General features: G+C 34.8%; 2 protein-coding genes and 1 long non-coding RNA gene across 5 annotated transcripts in view; 1 reads left to right on the forward strand and 2 right to left on the reverse strand.

The window, feature by feature from the left end:
- LOC139982743 (angiopoietin-1 receptor-like) overlaps positions 1 to 20167 on the reverse strand; it is a 172542-nt gene that overhangs the window by 103506 nt on the left and 48869 nt on the right. The window lies entirely within an intron of this gene.
- LOC139982760 (uncharacterized) lies at positions 9514 to 13995 on the forward strand. Its single transcript, XR_011798330.1, has 3 exons — positions 9514 to 9727; positions 13192 to 13324; positions 13857 to 13995. It is a non-coding gene; the product is annotated as an uncharacterized lncRNA (long non-coding RNA).
- Positions 10263 to 19665, reverse strand: LOC139982745 (tyrosine-protein kinase BTK-like). Its single transcript, XM_071995825.1, has 11 exons — positions 18253 to 19665; positions 17650 to 17683; positions 17477 to 17538; positions 16370 to 16537; positions 15943 to 16053; positions 14875 to 15038; positions 14147 to 14266; positions 13889 to 13997; positions 13177 to 13273; positions 12480 to 12561; positions 10263 to 12127 (listed from the first exon to the last, which is right to left on the reverse strand). The coding sequence occupies exons 1-11, from the start codon at positions 18293 to 18295 to the stop codon at positions 11996 to 11998; spliced, it is 1122 nt and encodes a 373-aa protein (XP_071851926.1). The 5' UTR covers positions 18296 to 19665; the 3' UTR covers positions 10263 to 11995.

Raw genomic sequence — 20167 nt, forward strand, 5'->3', positions numbered from 1 at the left:
GTCTCTTAACCAATGATAAATTATGTATTTTCTCTAGGTGATTCCAACCACGGTAACTATCCCTCGTGATGCTCAAGTTGAGCCTAATAATTACATGGCTCTGGCTATTTTTGTAACGATATGCTGTTTCCTTCCCACTGGTATCGCAGCGATTGTGTTTTCTAGCAGAGTAAGTGATTTATCCGTTTTCATCCTTATACTCTACGAAATGAATAACGCCTGTCAAGAAATTTACTTATCTATTGCAAAAATCCTGCAGTATAAGGTTGCGACTAGAGGACATGCACGAGTTCTTTACGGTATTTTGTAGTATACTTTTGTTCTGTTAAGAGCTACTTATAGCTTTAAAGTATAATCTTAGCATACATCAGAATGCAATACTCGACATCTAGAGTGGTGTTAGGGAGGAGAGGGAGGGGATGGGCAGCAATATATTCCCCTGCCCTCATCTTTAAAATTGTTTTATAAGATCCTCCGTCTCTGCTCCATCTGTAGTTTATATGCAATATGTAGACGGTATATTGCGAAAAAGAGCAAAAGTCTTGTAGGTAAAATTAAAATTATGAAAAAAAAATCTGAAAGTCACCATCCTTTTGCAAGGCTGCGGTAACCTTACCTTCTGTCGTGAGCAAATTTCCTCCCAAAGAGAAAAGAAATAAGAAACATTGATATAAATTTATTTGGTATTTCATGGTTGAGTTAATCTCGTGATCACTGCGACAGTTGCTCACTGTCTTGTAGACTCAAAAGTTCATCTTGTGTTGAACATCCGCATTCCAGGCTGGTCGAAGCCAAAATACCATATCAGTACCATAAAGACATATTCTTGATATCGTGGATCACTTTGGATACCGAAGGCCAAGTACCATAACCACAAATAATAAACGCTAGTTAGAAATATGTTTGTTTTTGAGTTGTTAACAAAGGACCTCTCTCGTCTCAGTGTTGAAACTGTAATGTACACAAATCAATGATATCTATCTAATCTGTATTAAGTACTTTGAAAGAGTCTTTCTTGAGTATATAATAATAAAAAAAAACAGGTTGTTAACAATCCACATATCCACTAACTGACTTATATGTCATACGTTAGTTACAAACTCTTCCAGCTTAAATCTCTTCCTTGTTGACTTTTTATGTACCATTGTGTCTAGTAAAACGAACTAAGAAAAGGTCAACGATGTTAGCAATTATTGGCAAGGTACAAGGGTGATCGGTGTCGGCATGGTACACGGGTGATTGGTGTTGGTATGGTACAAAGGGTGATTGGTATTGACGTGGTACAGAGGGTGATTGGTCTAGCTTGTAACCACGATACCGATACCGTAATTACCGAAATTGTGCACAGTAGACGACCTTCATGTTAGTTTTGTGAATGCATCTTGAAGGATTAGTTCAGGTGTCACAAATGTTTATCTCATATGAAAGAGGACAATAAAAGAAACCCAATTGTGAAGAAATTATTCCAATATCTTGTTACGTTTAGGAGATATTCCAGTTTAAAGTTCTATCTGATTGTGTAGAAACTGCTGAAATCAGACTAGCGGTAACGTCATATTCCTAAAAAGTCTTTATTTTATTAAAATATTTTATAAGATTGTATGACTTACAACCAAAAGATACGTCAAGAGATTTCATATGTGTCAAGGGAAGTATTTGAGATTTAACATATGAAGAATGTTTGATTATATTTTTTAGATTTGTGAAAAACAAAAGTAATTATTTTTAATGAAATATATTGACACATGTTAAGGAAGTGAGGATGTGACATCACACCCTCACAGTTAGTCTCTCTACACCAGTCATTTGCAAAGAAATTTTGAAATCTTCAAAGTGTGATATCTCCTTAACAGAGAATGCTATCATCGTAGTTTCTTCACTATTCTGTTTGTCTTTTTAAGTTCTTTCATACAAAATTGACAAGATTGACACCTGAACCAATCCTTTAATTTACAAAAACTCCATCAGTTTCTGCGAAGACGGAAGGTCGTTTGAGGTCAATAAGAGGCAAACGCTGAAAAATCTTGTAATTCCTTAAAACTGAAGCACGCAAATCATTGGTAGCTGAATACATAGTATGTGGATCCATATTAAATGATCACAAGGGCATATGTACCATATATTTCCGTTTAGAGAGATTACATAGCTTAAGCTACTTGAGGTCAACTTCGAGGACATATCTTGAAAATGTTCTAGAAACAATAATTCCAGAAGGGAAGCCTCACTGACTTTGGATTGAACTTGTTAAGTTCACGAATGTCATGCTTTCTAGGAAGTGGTAAGGTCATTCGAGTTCATCAGAGGGGAAAGTCTGAAAACTTCCTAAATCATAAAAAAATCAAAACATAAAGCTAGACATGATGAACTTCTCACTGTGTGTTTGAAGCCATTTTACGGCAAATAATAACTATCAAGCCAGTTGGCTGACTGGTGTACACAGTTATACATGTACGGTTACAATAATTTTAATAAGTGTGGGAAATTATTCTTTACTTTTTCAAGATATTTTACGATAGAAAATAGGCGGTGGTCTCCGGTGCAAAAAAATATAGTCTTGTGTGAGGTCTGTTTGATACCCGTGGTGACCGGACTAAGTATTTGGGTTAATGTACAATTGCCCAATTCTGAAAGAGAATGGTGTTAGTGGTGCTGTTTTTATGAGGAAATGCTCAAGTGACCTTTTATTCAATGTCATAATGGTTGTTAAACAGGTGTCAGTTACGTAGCGTTCCACATTTGATGGATTCTTTTGAGCTACTCTACAGTATTTGACATATTTTACCAAGTAATCAACAACTGTTCCTTTACCCCGCCCTAGATATATAACTCAACTGTAGGTATGTATTATTGAGGGACCTTACCTAATGCTGCAATCGACTCCAGTTTTACACCAAATTCCAACCAAACCGAAATACCAGAACAACATCTAACGCCATGCGAACTCAGGTTGGCTACAAGGAGGATATCCACATACTTACAACCCTATAAATAGCAGAAAACGAAAAAAGACGAAGACGGCACCCTTGGGACTCCAAAACATTTTGGGCACCATACTCAAACATGGAACCATTCCTTAACTTTCCCCTTTTCGCCTTACCACGTATTAATTAAATTAAAGAGACAACAACTGCCTTTACCAACACCATTAATGCCAAACCTATGTTCTCTCGCATTGACAAGCAGTTCTGGTGAAAACAGGAGGATAGATGGCGAGGCTCACGGTTACTGACACACGGACATAAATACTGTCCTTCAATTAGGAACTCGCAAATGAAATAGAAGTAAAACAGCCCCCTCCTCAGTACAGTACATAAACATACGAAATGTACTCGCGGTATAACATACACAGTCGAAAATTCTTCAGTGGTGTTTCAAATGTGACAAATATTGCACCATTTTGCATGTAAGCAAGATGCCCTTTTGTAAATATTTTACTAAATTATTTACCGTTATCAGCTTAGCCGAACACCAGTAGCAATGCATTTGATTATTCTTTACATCTAAAACCAATCAATAATCAAACATCTCCTAAAATAATCATTACTACCAATACGTGAGAAATGATGATCTGCGTGTACACGGTACTGGACTGAAACACCAGACGCTCAGGGACCTTAAGTTTCCTTGAAGAGGTCGAGTTTGATTTCCCAGACTGCGAGAAAATATGCTACCAAAGTTGACTTTGCAGCAAATGATAATAATGAAAGCAAATGAGCATCACGGACGTACCTCAAGTAAGAGTATATAATGCCTATCTGCTTAATGTATTTTCGTCGTTATATAGTCATCAATAATTGAATGCTTGATACGTGTTACCGGAAGCCGATTAAAGCGCTAATCGTTCACTGTGAATTCTTGACTGCTCATATAGTGTAAACATCTTGTCGTACATGTTTGAGAAGTATATGAAAGCAAATTGACCACTTGAATGGCATTACTCTCTATTGTTATAAACTTGCTTCAAATAAGGCATATGTAGTTCGTCATTGAGTATCGATAAAGTCCATTAGTGAGTTACGTGTTCGACATAACAGGGACTACTTGTTATTCCAGAAATGGCAGTAATCTTCATCTGGTAATTGTTCATCAGAATGCAGTTCATTGACTTATAAAACAAATAGAATAAAGAACAAGGAATCGAATAACATTCTTCCGAGATCAAACTAGTTTTATCCTGAGACGTGTACAACTCACAGATCGACAGAAGAGTTGAAGACATCCCCGAAGATGATGTGTAGTATATGTTCCCTTTCGAGGGGAATGGTAATCCACACCTGACGTTGATCACACATTCACACTCCTGATACAAGGGGACTGGGGTTGAGAGCGGATCAGACATTCGGTAGTTTGGTTTTCGTGCCCAGGTTCTTTCCGAGGTGACTTTTCTTAAAAAAGTATACCCGGTATTCAATCATGGGAGAATGATCGAAAGATATATTTTACTGTAACTTTATAGCTCAATTACATAAATAAATAAGGAATAAGGCAAAATGTTAGTTTTGGTATGTTATGATACCCCCCAAAAAAAAAAAAAAAAAAAAAAAAAAAAAAACAGACAACTTTGAGTCCAATAATGTTTCTGTAGCTATTCCAGTATTTTTCAAGATACTTATTTCTGGAATATTCATTTAGGCTAACTTGATAGTGACGTCGACTACTCATTGTAGAGCTTATAGTTAATGTTAATCCAATTGGTTTTGAGGTCAACCAGATTACGTTCGTTAAACTTCATATAACTAAGCAACAGAGCAACCTTGGATGGCATTCGACATCAGTTGTCCTGAATACATTTTAAATAAATATAAACATGTCATTTGAGACCATATAATCTATTTTTCCCATTAAGTTTTGTAGTGCAACTGAGGCACTAGTCCGATGGGCTGTGTACTAAACTAAAAGGTCCAGTCACTTTTACTAGTGAACCTCAACTGTTTAAAGTGTCATTCCAAATACAAACAAAAAATAAGTTGTTGTGTTATAGGAATCAACCCTCGCTAGACTGAGAGCAGTGGTTGTTTAAGGTCTACGGCATATCAAAGTTAATTTTGTTCCTGAAGTTATCAAAACACAATACGGGGTATTTTTGGGGGGAATATCAAACAAAGTTCTTGAGAATCACTGTTTCCGAAACTACCTATAGTATCCGGTATGAGAATTTGTTACAACACTAGTGTGGCTTAGAATGGGACCGTATTGACATTTTTGTTTTCTTGCAAAAGTGATATAGATTAAATTCTATGTATATTAACTTTTTATCTCATGATCTTGCTGGCTTGTATATCTCTGGCATTGCAACGAATAATGCTTGTTTTGGTGTAGGAAGTGTACATTTTTGTCAACACGTTTATGTCAAACAATGAGTTTAATTAAGTTCCTACAAAGCCTTGTGAACCCTCATGACTGTGTTAATGTTTTGATTGGCTTACCACAAATAACCCATTACAATAAAATGTATTCACCTTCAGAGTGACAAGAAAAATAATACGGCTTTAAAGGAATTCGATGGCGCTAGTTTGAAACAGGGTGTTTTTTAATATAAAATAATTATATGGCTATTAAAAGCATCCGTAGGTTCACTTTTAGGAGAATAGCGCCTCATCAGGCCACGTATTCAGTGGACGGTGGCTGCAAGCTTGCCGGTCGCAGAGATGTCACCACCTCTGGCCAAAGGCAAGGATTCACGCACGCCACCTAGCACGCTTCTGGTCGATTTAACCGACCCTCTGCGCATCCTCCCGGGTTCTTTTGCGACAACAAGGGAGACATGGCACGGGATCCTAGGCCACAAATAGCACCATACCTACAGCCAATGGTATTATCGCCAGAGGCCTGTCTTGAACCCTAGCCACGATTTACACGACCGACGAGGAATGAGTCTTTCGTCACCCTCTTAACCACATGGGCCATCACATCAGCTAGTAATTTATATGGTTGAATTAATATATCAAGACTTCAGGGTCGACTACTGAAATAGAAAAAGAAATTTTAAACGTGTTTAACCAATTTACCATTGATGGATTCGAACTCAGTTCATCAGGGTTACCAGTCCACTGCTCTACCAACTGAGCCATTAGACGAGTTAACTTTCTCCGAGCTTGAATCGGTATTACTGGTTGGCTAAAATCTATTGGTAACAGTGAACGACACTGCCTTCAACGAAATCTCTATTCATCCTGTTTTACTCCCATTAGAACAACGAATATGAATATATGTATTAACAAGAGGCTTACGCTTGTCTTTTGTTACATTGCAGCAAGCAGTAAGAACGTCGCTTCCTTCCAAGACGTAAATGTACAATAGGCTTATGCCCCGATACTATCGACTACTTCGAAGCAAGCAGTAAAAGACAAACGAATTCCGTGAAATCTTCTTTTCACAAAAGGTTGCTTAAGATTATTCTCGCAAGAGAGGTCTTGCTGTAAGTTGTGTCCTTTTACAACTATATTCTATGCAGACGATCATGAACTGAAGTAAGCCTGAAATTTCAAAAAACAATACCTATTCACATTTCAGTACCGTTTTGAATGAAAAAGGGACAATGCTCATTAAGTCAAAAACGATAACTCCGTACGACTAATCCTATTTAGCGATCTGAATGGCTCGAATTAGCACGGTTATTCGAAACCCGAAACATGATTCATCGGGTTTTGAGCTTATGCAAGTAGATTTGGGAAACACGGGGATTGGAAATTGTTTATAGTCTGCAGTTACTTGATATGCTTATTGATCCTCTGAAACTGCAGCATTTGCATGGATGGTCCCCCCCCCCCCCGCCCAAAATGACTGTGTTCCACACATATACAGAAGTGTGTAGTTAGCTTAATACAAAATATTAGAATCATCTTTATAAATATCAAATTTTGGTCTATTAGAAGCCAACTTGATCACGTCGTTTACAATTATTGCATTTTGAAAGACTGAATGGTAATGAGGAATGGACGGTGACGAGGACGGGGTTTGGATGTTTTTATAGCTTTTATATGTGCAATACAAGTCAACATTATGACATGGTCGACTACATCAATAGCTACAATCACTCATATAAAACATACTTTATAGGGGGCAATATCATCCCTTTCATGGTCATAGCTACCATCCCTTCACCGCCGCCCTCCTTCCCATACCATTTGCCGGTACGTTACTGAACCATGAACTATAGATCTCTATGACAATGAAATACCATTTGCATACATTTCCAATGAACAGAATAAAGATAAAGTTTCCTCCTTCTTCTGTTGATTTGAAATGAGGTGTTTGTATCGCCTCTCATATAGAGTATGGGTTTGAAAACTAATCCAAGACGCATCCAGAACTCTGCTTTACTTTCACTTCATCACCTGACCAAATTTATTAATGCAACTTATTTAATCTTATAAAAAAAAAACATCTTTGTTACAAAGTATTCTTTGAGCTGTTGAAAGTCTGAATCAAAAGGAAGGAATAAACCAATGAGAACATGTGAACTATAGAACATTCTTTGCATTTCTTTTTAAGTCATTAGAGGATAATAGATTACGTTGATCTAAGAATTATACTCCATTGAATGGTAGGAATGCTAAAAGAGAAATCGGTCTTGTAAGAAATTCCAACTGAAAATAAACACTCTATATGCAACCATAAGAGAGCTTTACATGCTGCTTGATTCTTTCTATGGATTTAAAATTAATGACATTAGATCGAAAGAAAGTGAATAATACAACCGTGGCCCACCTCTTTTAAATCTTTCAATTGCATTGGCAGGGTCTCACTAGTAGGGCATTCTCGCTAGCAGGGATCCTCCCATTGTGCGAATGAGTGAGGGGTAAACTAATGTACGTAACCATGGTATTAGTAACTGGTTGGCAGACCTCCTGATATCTTCTCCCCCCCCCATACACACCCTCCCCTCCCCGTCTCCCCTCTCTCTCTCTGTACAACTATTCGTGTCAGTAGGCAAAAGTATGTTTTAAATGTGAACGAACGGATATTTGGTTGTTGTTGCTTTCTCTGAGATATTTCTCGTTTCCGAAATCAGACATGGATTCGGGTACTGTGCCACCCTAGGGAACCGGTCATGACTTTTCGCCGAGTTGATAAAAAAAAAACAATTGGATATCAGCAGCTGATATACTCAGTCCCTACGTACTAATGTCAACATGTTTATATATAGGACGTACCATAACATCGTGTTAATACACAACTGACGAAAGCGTAGGCAGAAACTCCCGCGCATCATATTTCCATACGATAGTAATATACTATGGAATTGCTGAGTAAATTTCAGCATGGGTTACACATGGGGTCGAACATTACTTACGGGCTGTGGTTGACTGGCCACACAGGCATTTGGGCATTGACCGGTGGGCCGGTAGGCTGAGGGGTTGGTAAAAATTACAGCCCATTTCAACAGTAGTTAATAGAATACTGTTGGGCTATGTAGAAATATATTTTTAACTGTGGGAATTAGCTCATGAAATCATCATGTTAGTTAGTCTGTTAGTTCGTAACAAAAGAACGTGCTATTAGCAACCCGTCCGTGCTAATGGATTTTAATTTAGTTTTTTTTTTCAATTTTTTTCAAGCATGTTGTCACAAAATGCTTGAAAAACTAAATAAAATCCAGTTTAAAACCAATATTTTTGTCTATTTTTGTTAACTTTTTTATCTTTCCTCAGTATAATTAAGTGCTGCTTCTGGAAAATTATTTTTGGGTCATTTTTAAAGGATTATTGTAACTTAAAAAAAAAGAAATATAGCACAATTTTGCATCTTAACTTCAAAAACTTTCAACGGGGAGGGACCCCTTCCCCAAGACGGCGATCACTAAGTAAGTAGCATATCAATGAATAATGGGCCGGTCTAGGTGTAAAATGCCTATGCATCAATTAGGAACTCGCAAAGGAAAAACAGGTAAGACAGCCCCCTCCCAATTTTAGTACATAAACATACGATATGTACTCGCGGTATAACATACAAAGTCGAATATTATTTCAATAATGTTTCAAATGTGACAAATATTGCACCATTTTGCATATAAGCATGCTGCCTTTTTCTTATCATATATTTTACTAAATTATTTACCGCCATCAGCTTAGCCTAACACCAGTAGCAATGCATATGATTCTTCTTCACATCTAAAACCAATCAATAATCAAACATCTCCTAAAATAAACATTACTACCAATATGTGTGAAATGATGATCAAACGTAATGGTAGCTGTCAGGTAGAGGGTAAGAGGGGTTCTTGTTCTGCCGGCTACGGGTAGTTCCTGAGTTCACAGCTTCATAGGTTAGAATAAGCATGGGTCAATGAATCATAAGGATACGTCAGTCAGAAAACGCTCATTTGAAACACTATCCACGGTGATGATCATGAATTACCAACATCTAATATCAAATCTTCTCTTTTGGATAAGTGCTCTGAGAATCATGAGGCAGGCGTGCAATTGGCAGTTATATGAGGCTGTCGTGTAATTGTCAGTAATATCGTATATATCTCTCCCATTAACTTCAGGATATGTCGTAATAGCAATCGAACTGTCACTGTGTAACGACGATAAAGGAAGTTGTCTTCGACTACTGTAGCATTACGCAATCTATTTTTAGCCTCAGGCGTACAATACATATACCACAGCAGCAACAGTTGAAATGCTGTGCATTACATTCAACATATGTTAGTATGAATATAACGTAAGAAGTATGCAGTGAAGTAACGAAGACTAGGGTACTACTAGGTATACTCGTCAAGGTACTGTATTCGATCAAATTCGATGCTTTTCAAGATTTCCTTCTTTTCAATGACCATAAATCAACCACGTTTTGCTATTTATAATTTCTAGGACTGTCTTGCAATATCTGTAATATTTTAAAATCCTGTTTCATTATGTATTTGATATCGAATACTATAGTTATACTTAAGATATGCCATATGCTATTTGTGTTTTTTTCGCTTATTCTTTCGCGTAACTGGTGCTTTGTACAATTATATCTACATACAAATAATTTTAATAAATATGTTACATATTTTCTTCCATTTAAATATTTGTAGTACTTTCATTTATCCATACGTTAAGAAAATATCGGTTGAAAACGATTTATATTTATCTTTCTTTGATAGTTTTGAAAATTGACTGAAGCATGAAAGTGTGAGGGGTATTTCGACACTTGAAGCTTGTAATATCTAAAAGCGGATTTGTTGTTGAAAGGAAACATTATCCAAACTGGTGTTTAAACAAGAAAGACCACACAGACATTATCATCAATAATAATTAACAATTTGATCACATATTTATGACTATTTTATTGAAAACCAACCACATTTTATTCACGATCATTTAGGTGTGTAAGACCCCATTCTAAGGATAAGTACAACATAATATATAGGTAAAATAGTTTAAAAAGTATTAAAAACATAATTGTAAAATTAAACAAATTCCCACAGTATTATAATGCAAAGAGTTAGCAACTTAATAACCAACAGTATACACATCAGTTCCTTCAACATATCATTAGTAATGAATGGAAGTCATACGAAAAGGAGCAGGAGAGAGAGAAGTCATTTTATGTACATGAAATTTATGTTACTATATAGTGGGTCCCTTTAAAACAGCGAGCTGGAAATGACACTCTGATACATCACAATTAACGCTTTCCTTGCTAATTACAAGTTTAATTAAAGGGTCTCATTTGTTGAGAGTAATATTGAAATAAACATATAGTCCAATACACACACCATTGCAACATTGCCAAGTATTCTGTCCCTCACTTTAACCACTCATTAAGGTCGCCACAAAATGAAAGTGAAATAAATGGTAACAGCATAAGAGGCTATCGCACAACACATTTATTAACTAGCTTCACAGAAATAACCTCAATGCGCTTTACAAATATTCCCTTTATGACTTTCGATTGTGTTTTGACTGCCAGTCATTTTGATATGTCTGTAACAGTTTTTCACTACAACACAACGTTATATATACTCAGATACAGCTATCGTGCAGTATATTACAAGTTGAAACTATTAAATCATGAAATCATTTGGAAATTTCCCTGAACTTCTTGTCACTGTAAATACGAACTTCTCTTTTGTAAATCAAAACAAGAAACTGCATAGGATATTCAATATTTTAGAATAGAGAGTTATTTTTTTATATTAGCAAAACAAACTTACAAGATAAGTCACCTGCCCATGGAGTTTTCCACTTCTAATACTATTTGTGATGTAATTACATGAGTTACCTTTCCTTTACATTTCTATGTCTCAAACAGCAAAATGTTAAACTTGAAGCTCAGCTGCGTACTTATTAAGGAAACAACATATATATATATATATATATATATATATATATATATATATATACAAGTATTAGTGTTCGTGTCCACGTAGGGACTGTGAGAGTGACATTGATACATGTGCACTTGACAGCATATACGGTGTGTAAAATGTACTTACATAGTTGTAATATGTAACCATAGTACATAATACGTGATTACGTATTATGGGTACATATTAAAACTATAGAACTACTACTATATAGGGTGCACAATTGATTAGCTTTTACCAAACTGTATAATATGTACACAAAAGCACAGACATGAAATTTCATGTAAGATTAGTAATGATAAGTACAACTGATTATGCTAATTATCAAAGCGAAAGCCTAATGTCATGATATACTGTGTAATAACCTCCAGTGTTCATTGTCATAGTATTCAAATAAGTGCATAACTCAATCCTTATGATATCGCAGTACAAGAATTAATGTGCACTTGATCTTTACATCCAATTGTTCATTGTCATAGTATTCAAAGAAGTGCATAACTAAATCCTTATGATATCGCAGTTCAAGTATCAATGTACACTTTATCTTTGCCATTAGTGTTCATTGTCCTCGTATTAAAACAAAAGTGGAGAAATGATTCCTTGTAATACCGCAGTACAAGTGTCAATGGACACGTTATCTTTGTCATTATCACAAGGTGTTAACAGTGTTCAAAGAAGTGCAGAAATGATTCGTTATGGTACTGCAGTATAAGTATCAGTGTACACTTCTCCCCCATCTTTATTATGTATTGTACTACTCTTCATAGAAGTGTACAAGTCCATACGTGGAATCTCGTAAGTATTATCAACTAATTTTTCGAAGATCTATAATGAGAGGAAAAGAAAGAAAGCGAAAAACAGTAAAATAAAAACAATTATTCAAATATGCGACTGTATTATGAAAATATCTGGAAGGGCATAGATATGTTAGGGAAAAAGCTGGCATAAAAGAAGATAAACTCCTATTATCCTTAATAAATTCAATAACATTAAAGAGATCGAGACGACAGGTTGTAGAACATAGACACCAATGCGTAAAGGAAGTCATTTATATGCCTGCTTTAAGTGTTATAAAACAATTGGATCATATAGAACAACGTTTTCTTACCGTTATGGGAAGAAAGAAATTTGAACAAATTAATTGCAAAAACAAACAAAAATTCATAAACTAGTTTACCTCTTGATAAGATTCCCTGAGCTCTCGAATAGTCGGACGTTGAGGACAGACCTGGTGCCAGCACTGATATAACTGTTTATTTCTATTCGTATTAAACAAAACAAAATCACAAATTTAATATATACATGTATGCTATCTAACATAATAAGGTATATTGTTATAACAATGTCTTTCATATTATTTTATTCCATCATTTTTTTTTTCGGTTAAGTAAGTAAATCAACTGTTTAATATAGAAAGATTTAGATTATGTTGCCATTGCGTGTTTTCAGTTACTTGATTTTGATCTTCCTTATTTCACTATATTTTTCCTTTAATATAAAAATAAATTCTTAACATTTTCAATGAGTCCTGTTAAGTTAATCTCATGTTGTAAAATATAATAAATATTTAACTCAAACTTCATTTCGTGACTTTGGTTTCTTAAAACTTCACGAGAGACCCTCAATTAAGGTTAACTGTTTTATCTTGAATTGTAACATTTACAACATTGGGAGGTTTTCTTCCTCAAATTGATATTTGAATACAATTGTGGTTTCTTAATATCTTGATTCGTTCGCTACATGAAGCCTGTGATGCTTCTTGTATTACAGATAATTAAAAATAAAAACAATGATAGGTATTGAAAACAATCATTAGAGAAAACAACAAGAGTTCTCGAAGTTGATTTATTTTTTGGCGTGGCATTGATGTTTACCTTATTTCTTCGTAGTGAGTAACCTGTGACTCTGAGGGTGCCCCACACTGTTCTTCGAAAGTAGGGCCATCTTCTGACCAGGGAAATGGTAGTTGGCCTTTGAAATGATAGAGAATATCAAATTTCAGCGATAATTTATGTTAACTTGGTACGGAGAAGCTATTTTCCATTTTATAACATATTTTTATGAATGATACTTCATAGTGTAGATGGAACTCAAAAATGAATCATTTTAACATTATTTTCATTTCCGTAAAATTGGTATCATCTCGCTTAGTTAAGACAGACACATCCGAATCGTTTTCTCAATATCAGAAAGGGAATGAACTCCCTAACTAAGGTAGAGAGAGATTATTGACATGAAAATCACTATTCCGTAGTCATTCATTCCATCCCATTTCATTTCCATTTTCATATTTACAGTTCATAAAACACAAATGACTAATGTAAATTTGACGAGGTACGTTCCCTCTACTTCGTTCTTCCTAAATCAGTCACATTTAAGGGATACCAATTCGATTTGTCAATTTTTAATTACATTGTGTATTATTTTCTTTTAAGTTATCTGATTATACAAATATCTCCAAAATACACAAAAAATATTGTATAGCAAGAGCAACTTTTCATTCATTGTGAATATCATAACTTATTCTTTTTCATATGATTCTTTTTTTACAAAGCGGAGATTCAGAATACGTTTCAAGTACTTTACCAGTAATTACTTCCCAAATGACACCAGCTGCAGCCCAGACATCACTAGGTTGCGAATATTCATTGCGATGCAGAGCTTCTGGTGGGAAATGATTCAACGAATACGGCACCTGGAGAGATAATAAAAGACAAGCTATAGTTAAGAATTCTATCGAGACTTTTTATATCGGTTAATTTTTGAGTGGTATTATAGATACTTTTACCATTACCGGTGATGTTACACGGCTTCATTATTACATCACGGGTATGTGACACGTACCTTAGTTTTTCGAAAGGTAGTGATTTTTAATGCATCTTCCGATAGACAGAAATCGTAAAGCTTGCATTGACCTTTCTCGATTCGTAATATTTTCTTGCTGGATAAGCCTGGATGTAGGAACTAGGGAGAGTACGAAGAAGAAACTTTAAAAACAATAAAGAATTTTACCATTGAGAACTGTATTTTTACATACTTAACTTGAGAAATATTATAAAGAATGTTCCGTGCAACGAATGTTTTAAAATGAGAGAAAGGATTAGCTATGTCAACAAGAATTATTAATATTTAGTGATTTTAAAGCCGATAGTTTAATCATGGATACATCCCTTACGAGCTTTAACTAACTTTAATATGTTATACATATTAAAAATGGAAATAATTGAGTAATTAATGTTTGCTTTACCTGAGTAATAAATTAATAAATGTTATGTTTACTTAATAAATGTTAAGCATTTTTGGATAAGGCCAAGTAGTGACTATTGCATATGCATATTTATTCCGTATCTTCTTAATAACTGACACACTATGCTATGGTTATTCTTTAAAGTATACAATCAATGTAAGACATATAAGAGAATTTCATGGTTGATTGGATATGGTAAACCAGACAAGATTATATAATATAAGTTAACATCTAGTTCTACATTTCTGTTGTAAAAAAATATATATTATAATGCTGAACCTGATAGATATGATTGTTCAATCACTTAAATTTATTGAAGACTTACTCCGTATGAATGAATAAGGTTTAATCCTTCTAGTAATCCAGCTATGATCCCCATCACCTCAGACAAGTACATAGTATTTTCAAATGTCTCTTGGCTGAATACCTTAACTAGCCAACTGTCGAGAGTCTCACAGGCAAAGTGTTCTTGTACTAAGTGAAGTTTAGCTTTAAGAAATACAAAAGTAATATAATTTATATCTTTGATAGAAAGGTATTGTAATTTGGTAAATTTTAAAGTTATCTTCTTTAATCCTCTTCTATTTATCAAATTTGCACAATCGGCTTAGACGTGGTTGAAAGCTAAGGGGGTTGACACCGACATCAATGCCATCGTTAGGTCATAATAATCGCTTTCTTATTTTATCATTTGCAAATAATTTAGCAAGCAGTATACAAAAAATTAATATGAAAACTTAAACCAAGGACAAATTCAACACGAGTAACAACTGAAACACGTATATTATTATTACTGGTGACTTTATGGAATTAAATTTTGGCCAACGTCATTTGTGCTTCAGCAACAAGTAGTCTGAATTTTTCATTAAGTTGCCATTTTCTGGTTTGTTTACTTCAATAATTTTAAACTAAAGACAAACCAGAACTTCTGTTGCAATCCCTCAGCCTGCCAGTAACATGTTTCCCCTACTACAGTGCCTGCACTGGAGAAATAATTAGGCAAAGGCATCTGACCCGATGAACTTAGTATTCTGAAATTAATCTTAGAATTGGCTTAGATGAGGTTGAAAAGCTAAGAGTGCTGACACCGAAACCAATGCCACCGTTATGTCATAATAAGCGTTTCCTTAATTTATCTTTTGCAAAATTCATCAACTGTACCGAATAACCATTTCAACAACGGTGGCGGGGAGACGAATATGTGGCTCGATGACGTCATATTTATACTTGATCAAGTCTTCAGCCTTGTGTTTGTAAAAACATTTAAGATGTGATATCTCCCACATGGAGTAACATGTTCATGACAGTTATCTCTACCAACTACATCAATGATGATGACATGGTCGTGTCTCCTTAAAATGTTAGAATTGATTTATATTTGTCCTGTACCTACCTTTCAGTATCCCAATTCCCTCAACTTTTACAAGGTATTTCGTTACTGGCAGGTCAAGGGTCCTTTTGACGAACTCATCCCAATGTATGTCTTTCCGTCGAAAAGCTTCATCTGCATCAATAAATTTTAAACATCAAATACTTCACAAAGGCATTTTACTATTTCAGTTGACAGTTTCTTGCCTACTGAAGTATACAACAAATTGTAGGACATAATATACTGATTCATTACAATTGAAGTCATCAGCAAAACGTTTCGTTCTTTTTTGAAAACCTTGGAAAATACAAGATATTCTAGTTTATAACTATGATTAGAAACTATCAAACTTATCTTGTCATTATCTGTGGTTAACTTCATCATTGCAAATGTACAGGTTCCATTTAACATGTCGGAACCATACAGGGCAATATAAAGGATATGAATTTACCAGTGACGGTCGTCAGCACCACACATTTCTTTGTTCCTTTGTTGGCCGGTATTGTTCCCATCCACCTGCTATGCCACTGATCCAACTTAATATTCATGATAAAGCAAATGTCCTTATCTCCAAACACGCCTCTCTGTTTGGGACTTTCGTCAGTCGTGATGTAGTAATCTAAGAATGAACGAGAATATAAACCTGCTACATGTCTTTATATATTCTATATATATATATATATATATGTGTGTGTGCGTGTGTGCGTGTGTGTGTGGGTGTGTGTGTGTGTGTGTGTGTTGATACTAGTTGAGACTAGTGGAACACTAGTAGTTGTAACTAGGAGTTTCACGCGTTTTAGCGACCGTCAGACAACTCTGTTTGACGATCGCTAAACAACACATATTCCGCTCTGTCCACTGGACATAGAGCACTCTGCGCCAAGATAGACGCCAACCAACCAACTCTCTCTCTCTCTCTCTCTCTCTCTCTCTCTCTATATATATATATATATATATATTTATATATATATATATATATGTGTGAGTGTGTGTGTGTGTGTTTCTTGAGCTATAAATAGAAGTTCAAGTGCGAACGTTACTTTCTGGTTGTTTTAACCTACTTGGCACAACATTGTGAAATTTAACATCTCCTTTACAAGAAAACAAAGATGGAGTAAAATACAACGCACGGTTTTAAACAAATAATCGCAAATCAAAGATATTAAGTAAAGAGATATTCCGGTGATACTAATGACACTTGCGTGGAAGAAACATACAAGTACTCGTTATTGTCGGGTAAAATTGTATATGTCAATCTAAATATATGTGGATATGGTTGTTGCAAGTTGATAGTACTGGTATTGCTAGATAAACGACTCCTTAACTCTGTTATTCACAGAATTGTGCTTTCTTACCAAACATGTTGATTTGTTCTTGAATGTGATACCATTGTAAAATCATGTATTCTGAATAACAAAAACACCAATATGCCTGTAAACTTGCAACCAAAATATGGTTTCACCGACTGTATGAATTAACAATTTTACAAAGATTTTTAGAAACATTCAACTATGCCAAACAGAATATTTTTCTAGTAGTGAGATGAGATGGTTCTTACTTTCTGACTCGTTGGAACCGTCAGAGACATTGCCATCACTTGGTATTTTGGGCAAATCAGGTCTGGAAGAGAATAAAGACAACTTATATAGATAAAGTCAATATGCATCATTCCGGCAGCTAACAGTAGGAATTATTGTGTCACGTTCAAGTTATGTACAAAACTGGTCTTACCTTACAGGAATGTTTGGTAGGGTTCTGTGTGAAACTAAAGTGACAAAGAACAAGGAGAAGTAATGTAGGAAGTGTGAATGTCGTTTTAGAAGAACACATCCCAAAATGTATACAACAATTCTTTTGGTATCAGAATTCAATATAGAAAAAAGCGAGACCACAAGGACAAAGCAAACATTAAAAACTAATGTTAAAACAAAAAATAAACGATCGGACGTAAATTACATTTTACGTTAATGTTGCAGCTTGCCGACTGATAAATTAGAAATAAATGTCGACTTAGACATGTTAGTCACGTTAACGGCCTGAAGCTTATATCTTCGCAAGATTCGATGTTTATATAAAACGTATTCATATGTACCATATTGATATCACCAATGCATCTCTGTTGTATGTTTACGTTGCTGCACTGATCATTGAAATATGCTATGATAACACAAGTTATAAGAACCATTCTCAAGGTGCAGTCCCTGCGTTATTATATCATTTAACATTTTACAACTTGTCCTTCACTGTTAGCCACATGACAATTCCAAAGCAAAGATAACCCTTAAATATATTGAAAACAATGTTACTATATACATAACATCATGTGAAATTTACTTGATTGTCTTGAAATTGATCCACCTCTTGTTGTATCCGTCATCTCAACGGTCGAGTTATCTGTTTTGGCACGTTCCCGATTCCTTAAATAGAACACAAATGAGAACTAGAGATAATATTTTTGGTGTTAAATGTTCAGTTTTAAATCTTTCAATGTATCACATTGAACAATGTTATTCAAAAAGTGTAATTCCTTTTCCTCAAAAGGAAAATATATATCTAAAATATTGACATATGCAGTACCATGAAGATTTTCTAAACTTCTTTTTTTTGTGTATGAAAGTTTCAGTTGATTCTGTCAACTTGAGAATTAACATCATATTTCGGTGGACTTTGGGTTGTCAAGGGACGTAACAAAGATAACTAGATACATATTCATTATCATCTCAACAATACAACTTCATTTCAAAGGACAAATGAAATGTACACTTCTTTATAAGGAACTATCCACAATTGGACGAAAATGTATATAAGCTAAGAGCTCGTCTCTAATTATATCTGTTCCAATAACACAATATATCCTTAGATTAAAACTTAGATATTCAGCAAGGTGTGTGTGTAATCAACCTCTGTTCATCTTAAGAGTTTGTTGGATTTCTCTTCATAAATAATTTTAGGTTTTAGACTTATAGTGAGGTTAAACAATTAGTCAAGGAAAGCGCTATATGACTTATATCAAGTTATCAATTAATAACAGCGCGATGGTCTGTCTCAAACATTTGAAACTTTCAAGTGTTGCATTTTCTCACCAGGATTCATGACTCATATAGTTCATATTTGAGATTATGTGTTATTATCTACCTATTAAGTTTGAACTTAATGTTAAAGTTTCAATGTAGATTGAAAGATCAACGAGTCACACCGTACCTATTTCATTAACTACATAAACCTGCATTAAAACTAACGTATTTGTATTCTTTCGACAACTCTGAGATGATAAAAAACTCAAACAATAGCCAATAATTATCATTGAAAGTCATAGGGAATAGAAACCGCTGAGGTAACGTATTTCTGTGAGCTTGGCGATAATGCCATCACAAAGTAAAACCATTTCTATTCACTTAACTATAAAGTTTATCAATTTCGTTGAAAGTATAAGTTGTTAGGACAAATGTTATTTAGGTTCTCTTCTGTAAAGTGATTGACGGCTGTGAACAGAGAAATCCAAACGAGACACATAGTAATTCACGATACTGCTGAGGCTTAAAGGGGATGTCCCGATTTCTCACAATAGCTCAACTTATCCTTTTCAGGCAATTAAAAACAATTGTGTAGTGAGATTTGGGTATTCATTGCTTATCATTGAAACACATTTGCAATATTCAGAATGGATTAACTTTGCCCTGAATCAAACTTCCTTCTTATCTATTGCATACTAGGCAACGTCTCATTCATTGGCAAAAGTTGAACCACCCCCCCCTCCTTTTTCCCCCCTTCACATTTTGGTTTCATCATCTGCTTCTGAAATCAATAATTTTGATGTTGATTGATATCAGCATATCTTACTAAGGCAGCTTTGTTGGAAACCATAATTCTTCGGACGTAATATCTTTCTCTAGTCAAATAATTGGAGAGCCTCTATATTTATAATTTCGCTTCTGTTTAAATATCTAGTTCAGTAATTCCTCCAAATGATAATATCTAGCTTGCTCGAATATCACAAATTCTAAATTATTGTGATAGAATACTGACACATTTCAATTTAATTTTGTTTTTAATATGACCCGCATTAAGACTTGACATGAGTAGTTATCTATTGTCTAAAATCCACCCAAATGGTTTTCTAACAAAACAAGCTATAATCTGTTCAGCAGCAATCCTGTATAAATGATATACAGGGTGTATCTTGACTATATTAGCACCAAATGCTCAGATATCGTATCAAAGACTGCTGTTTTGAGACGTAGCCCACTAT

The sequence above is a fragment of the Apostichopus japonicus genome, chromosome 16 (assembly GCF_037975245.1).
Source record: "Apostichopus japonicus isolate 1M-3 chromosome 16, ASM3797524v1, whole genome shotgun sequence".
Lineage (NCBI taxonomy): Eukaryota > Metazoa > Echinodermata > Holothuroidea > Aspidochirotida > Stichopodidae > Apostichopus > Apostichopus japonicus.

Bases quoted from the DNA above. Each gene is read 5' to 3' on its own strand.
- LOC139982745 (XM_071995825.1), bottom strand. From the start codon at position 18,295: ATGACGGATACAACAAGAGGTGGATCAATTTCAAGACAATCAA. The intron at 16,054-16,369 runs GTAAATTCATAT...TTATTGATGCAG, and splicing joins GGTGCTGACGACCGTCACTG to ATGAAGCTTTTCGACGGAAA. The intron at 12,562-13,176 runs GTAAACATCAAT...TAATACGAATAG, and splicing joins ACTCACTACGAAGAAATAAG to AAATAAACAGTTATATCAGT.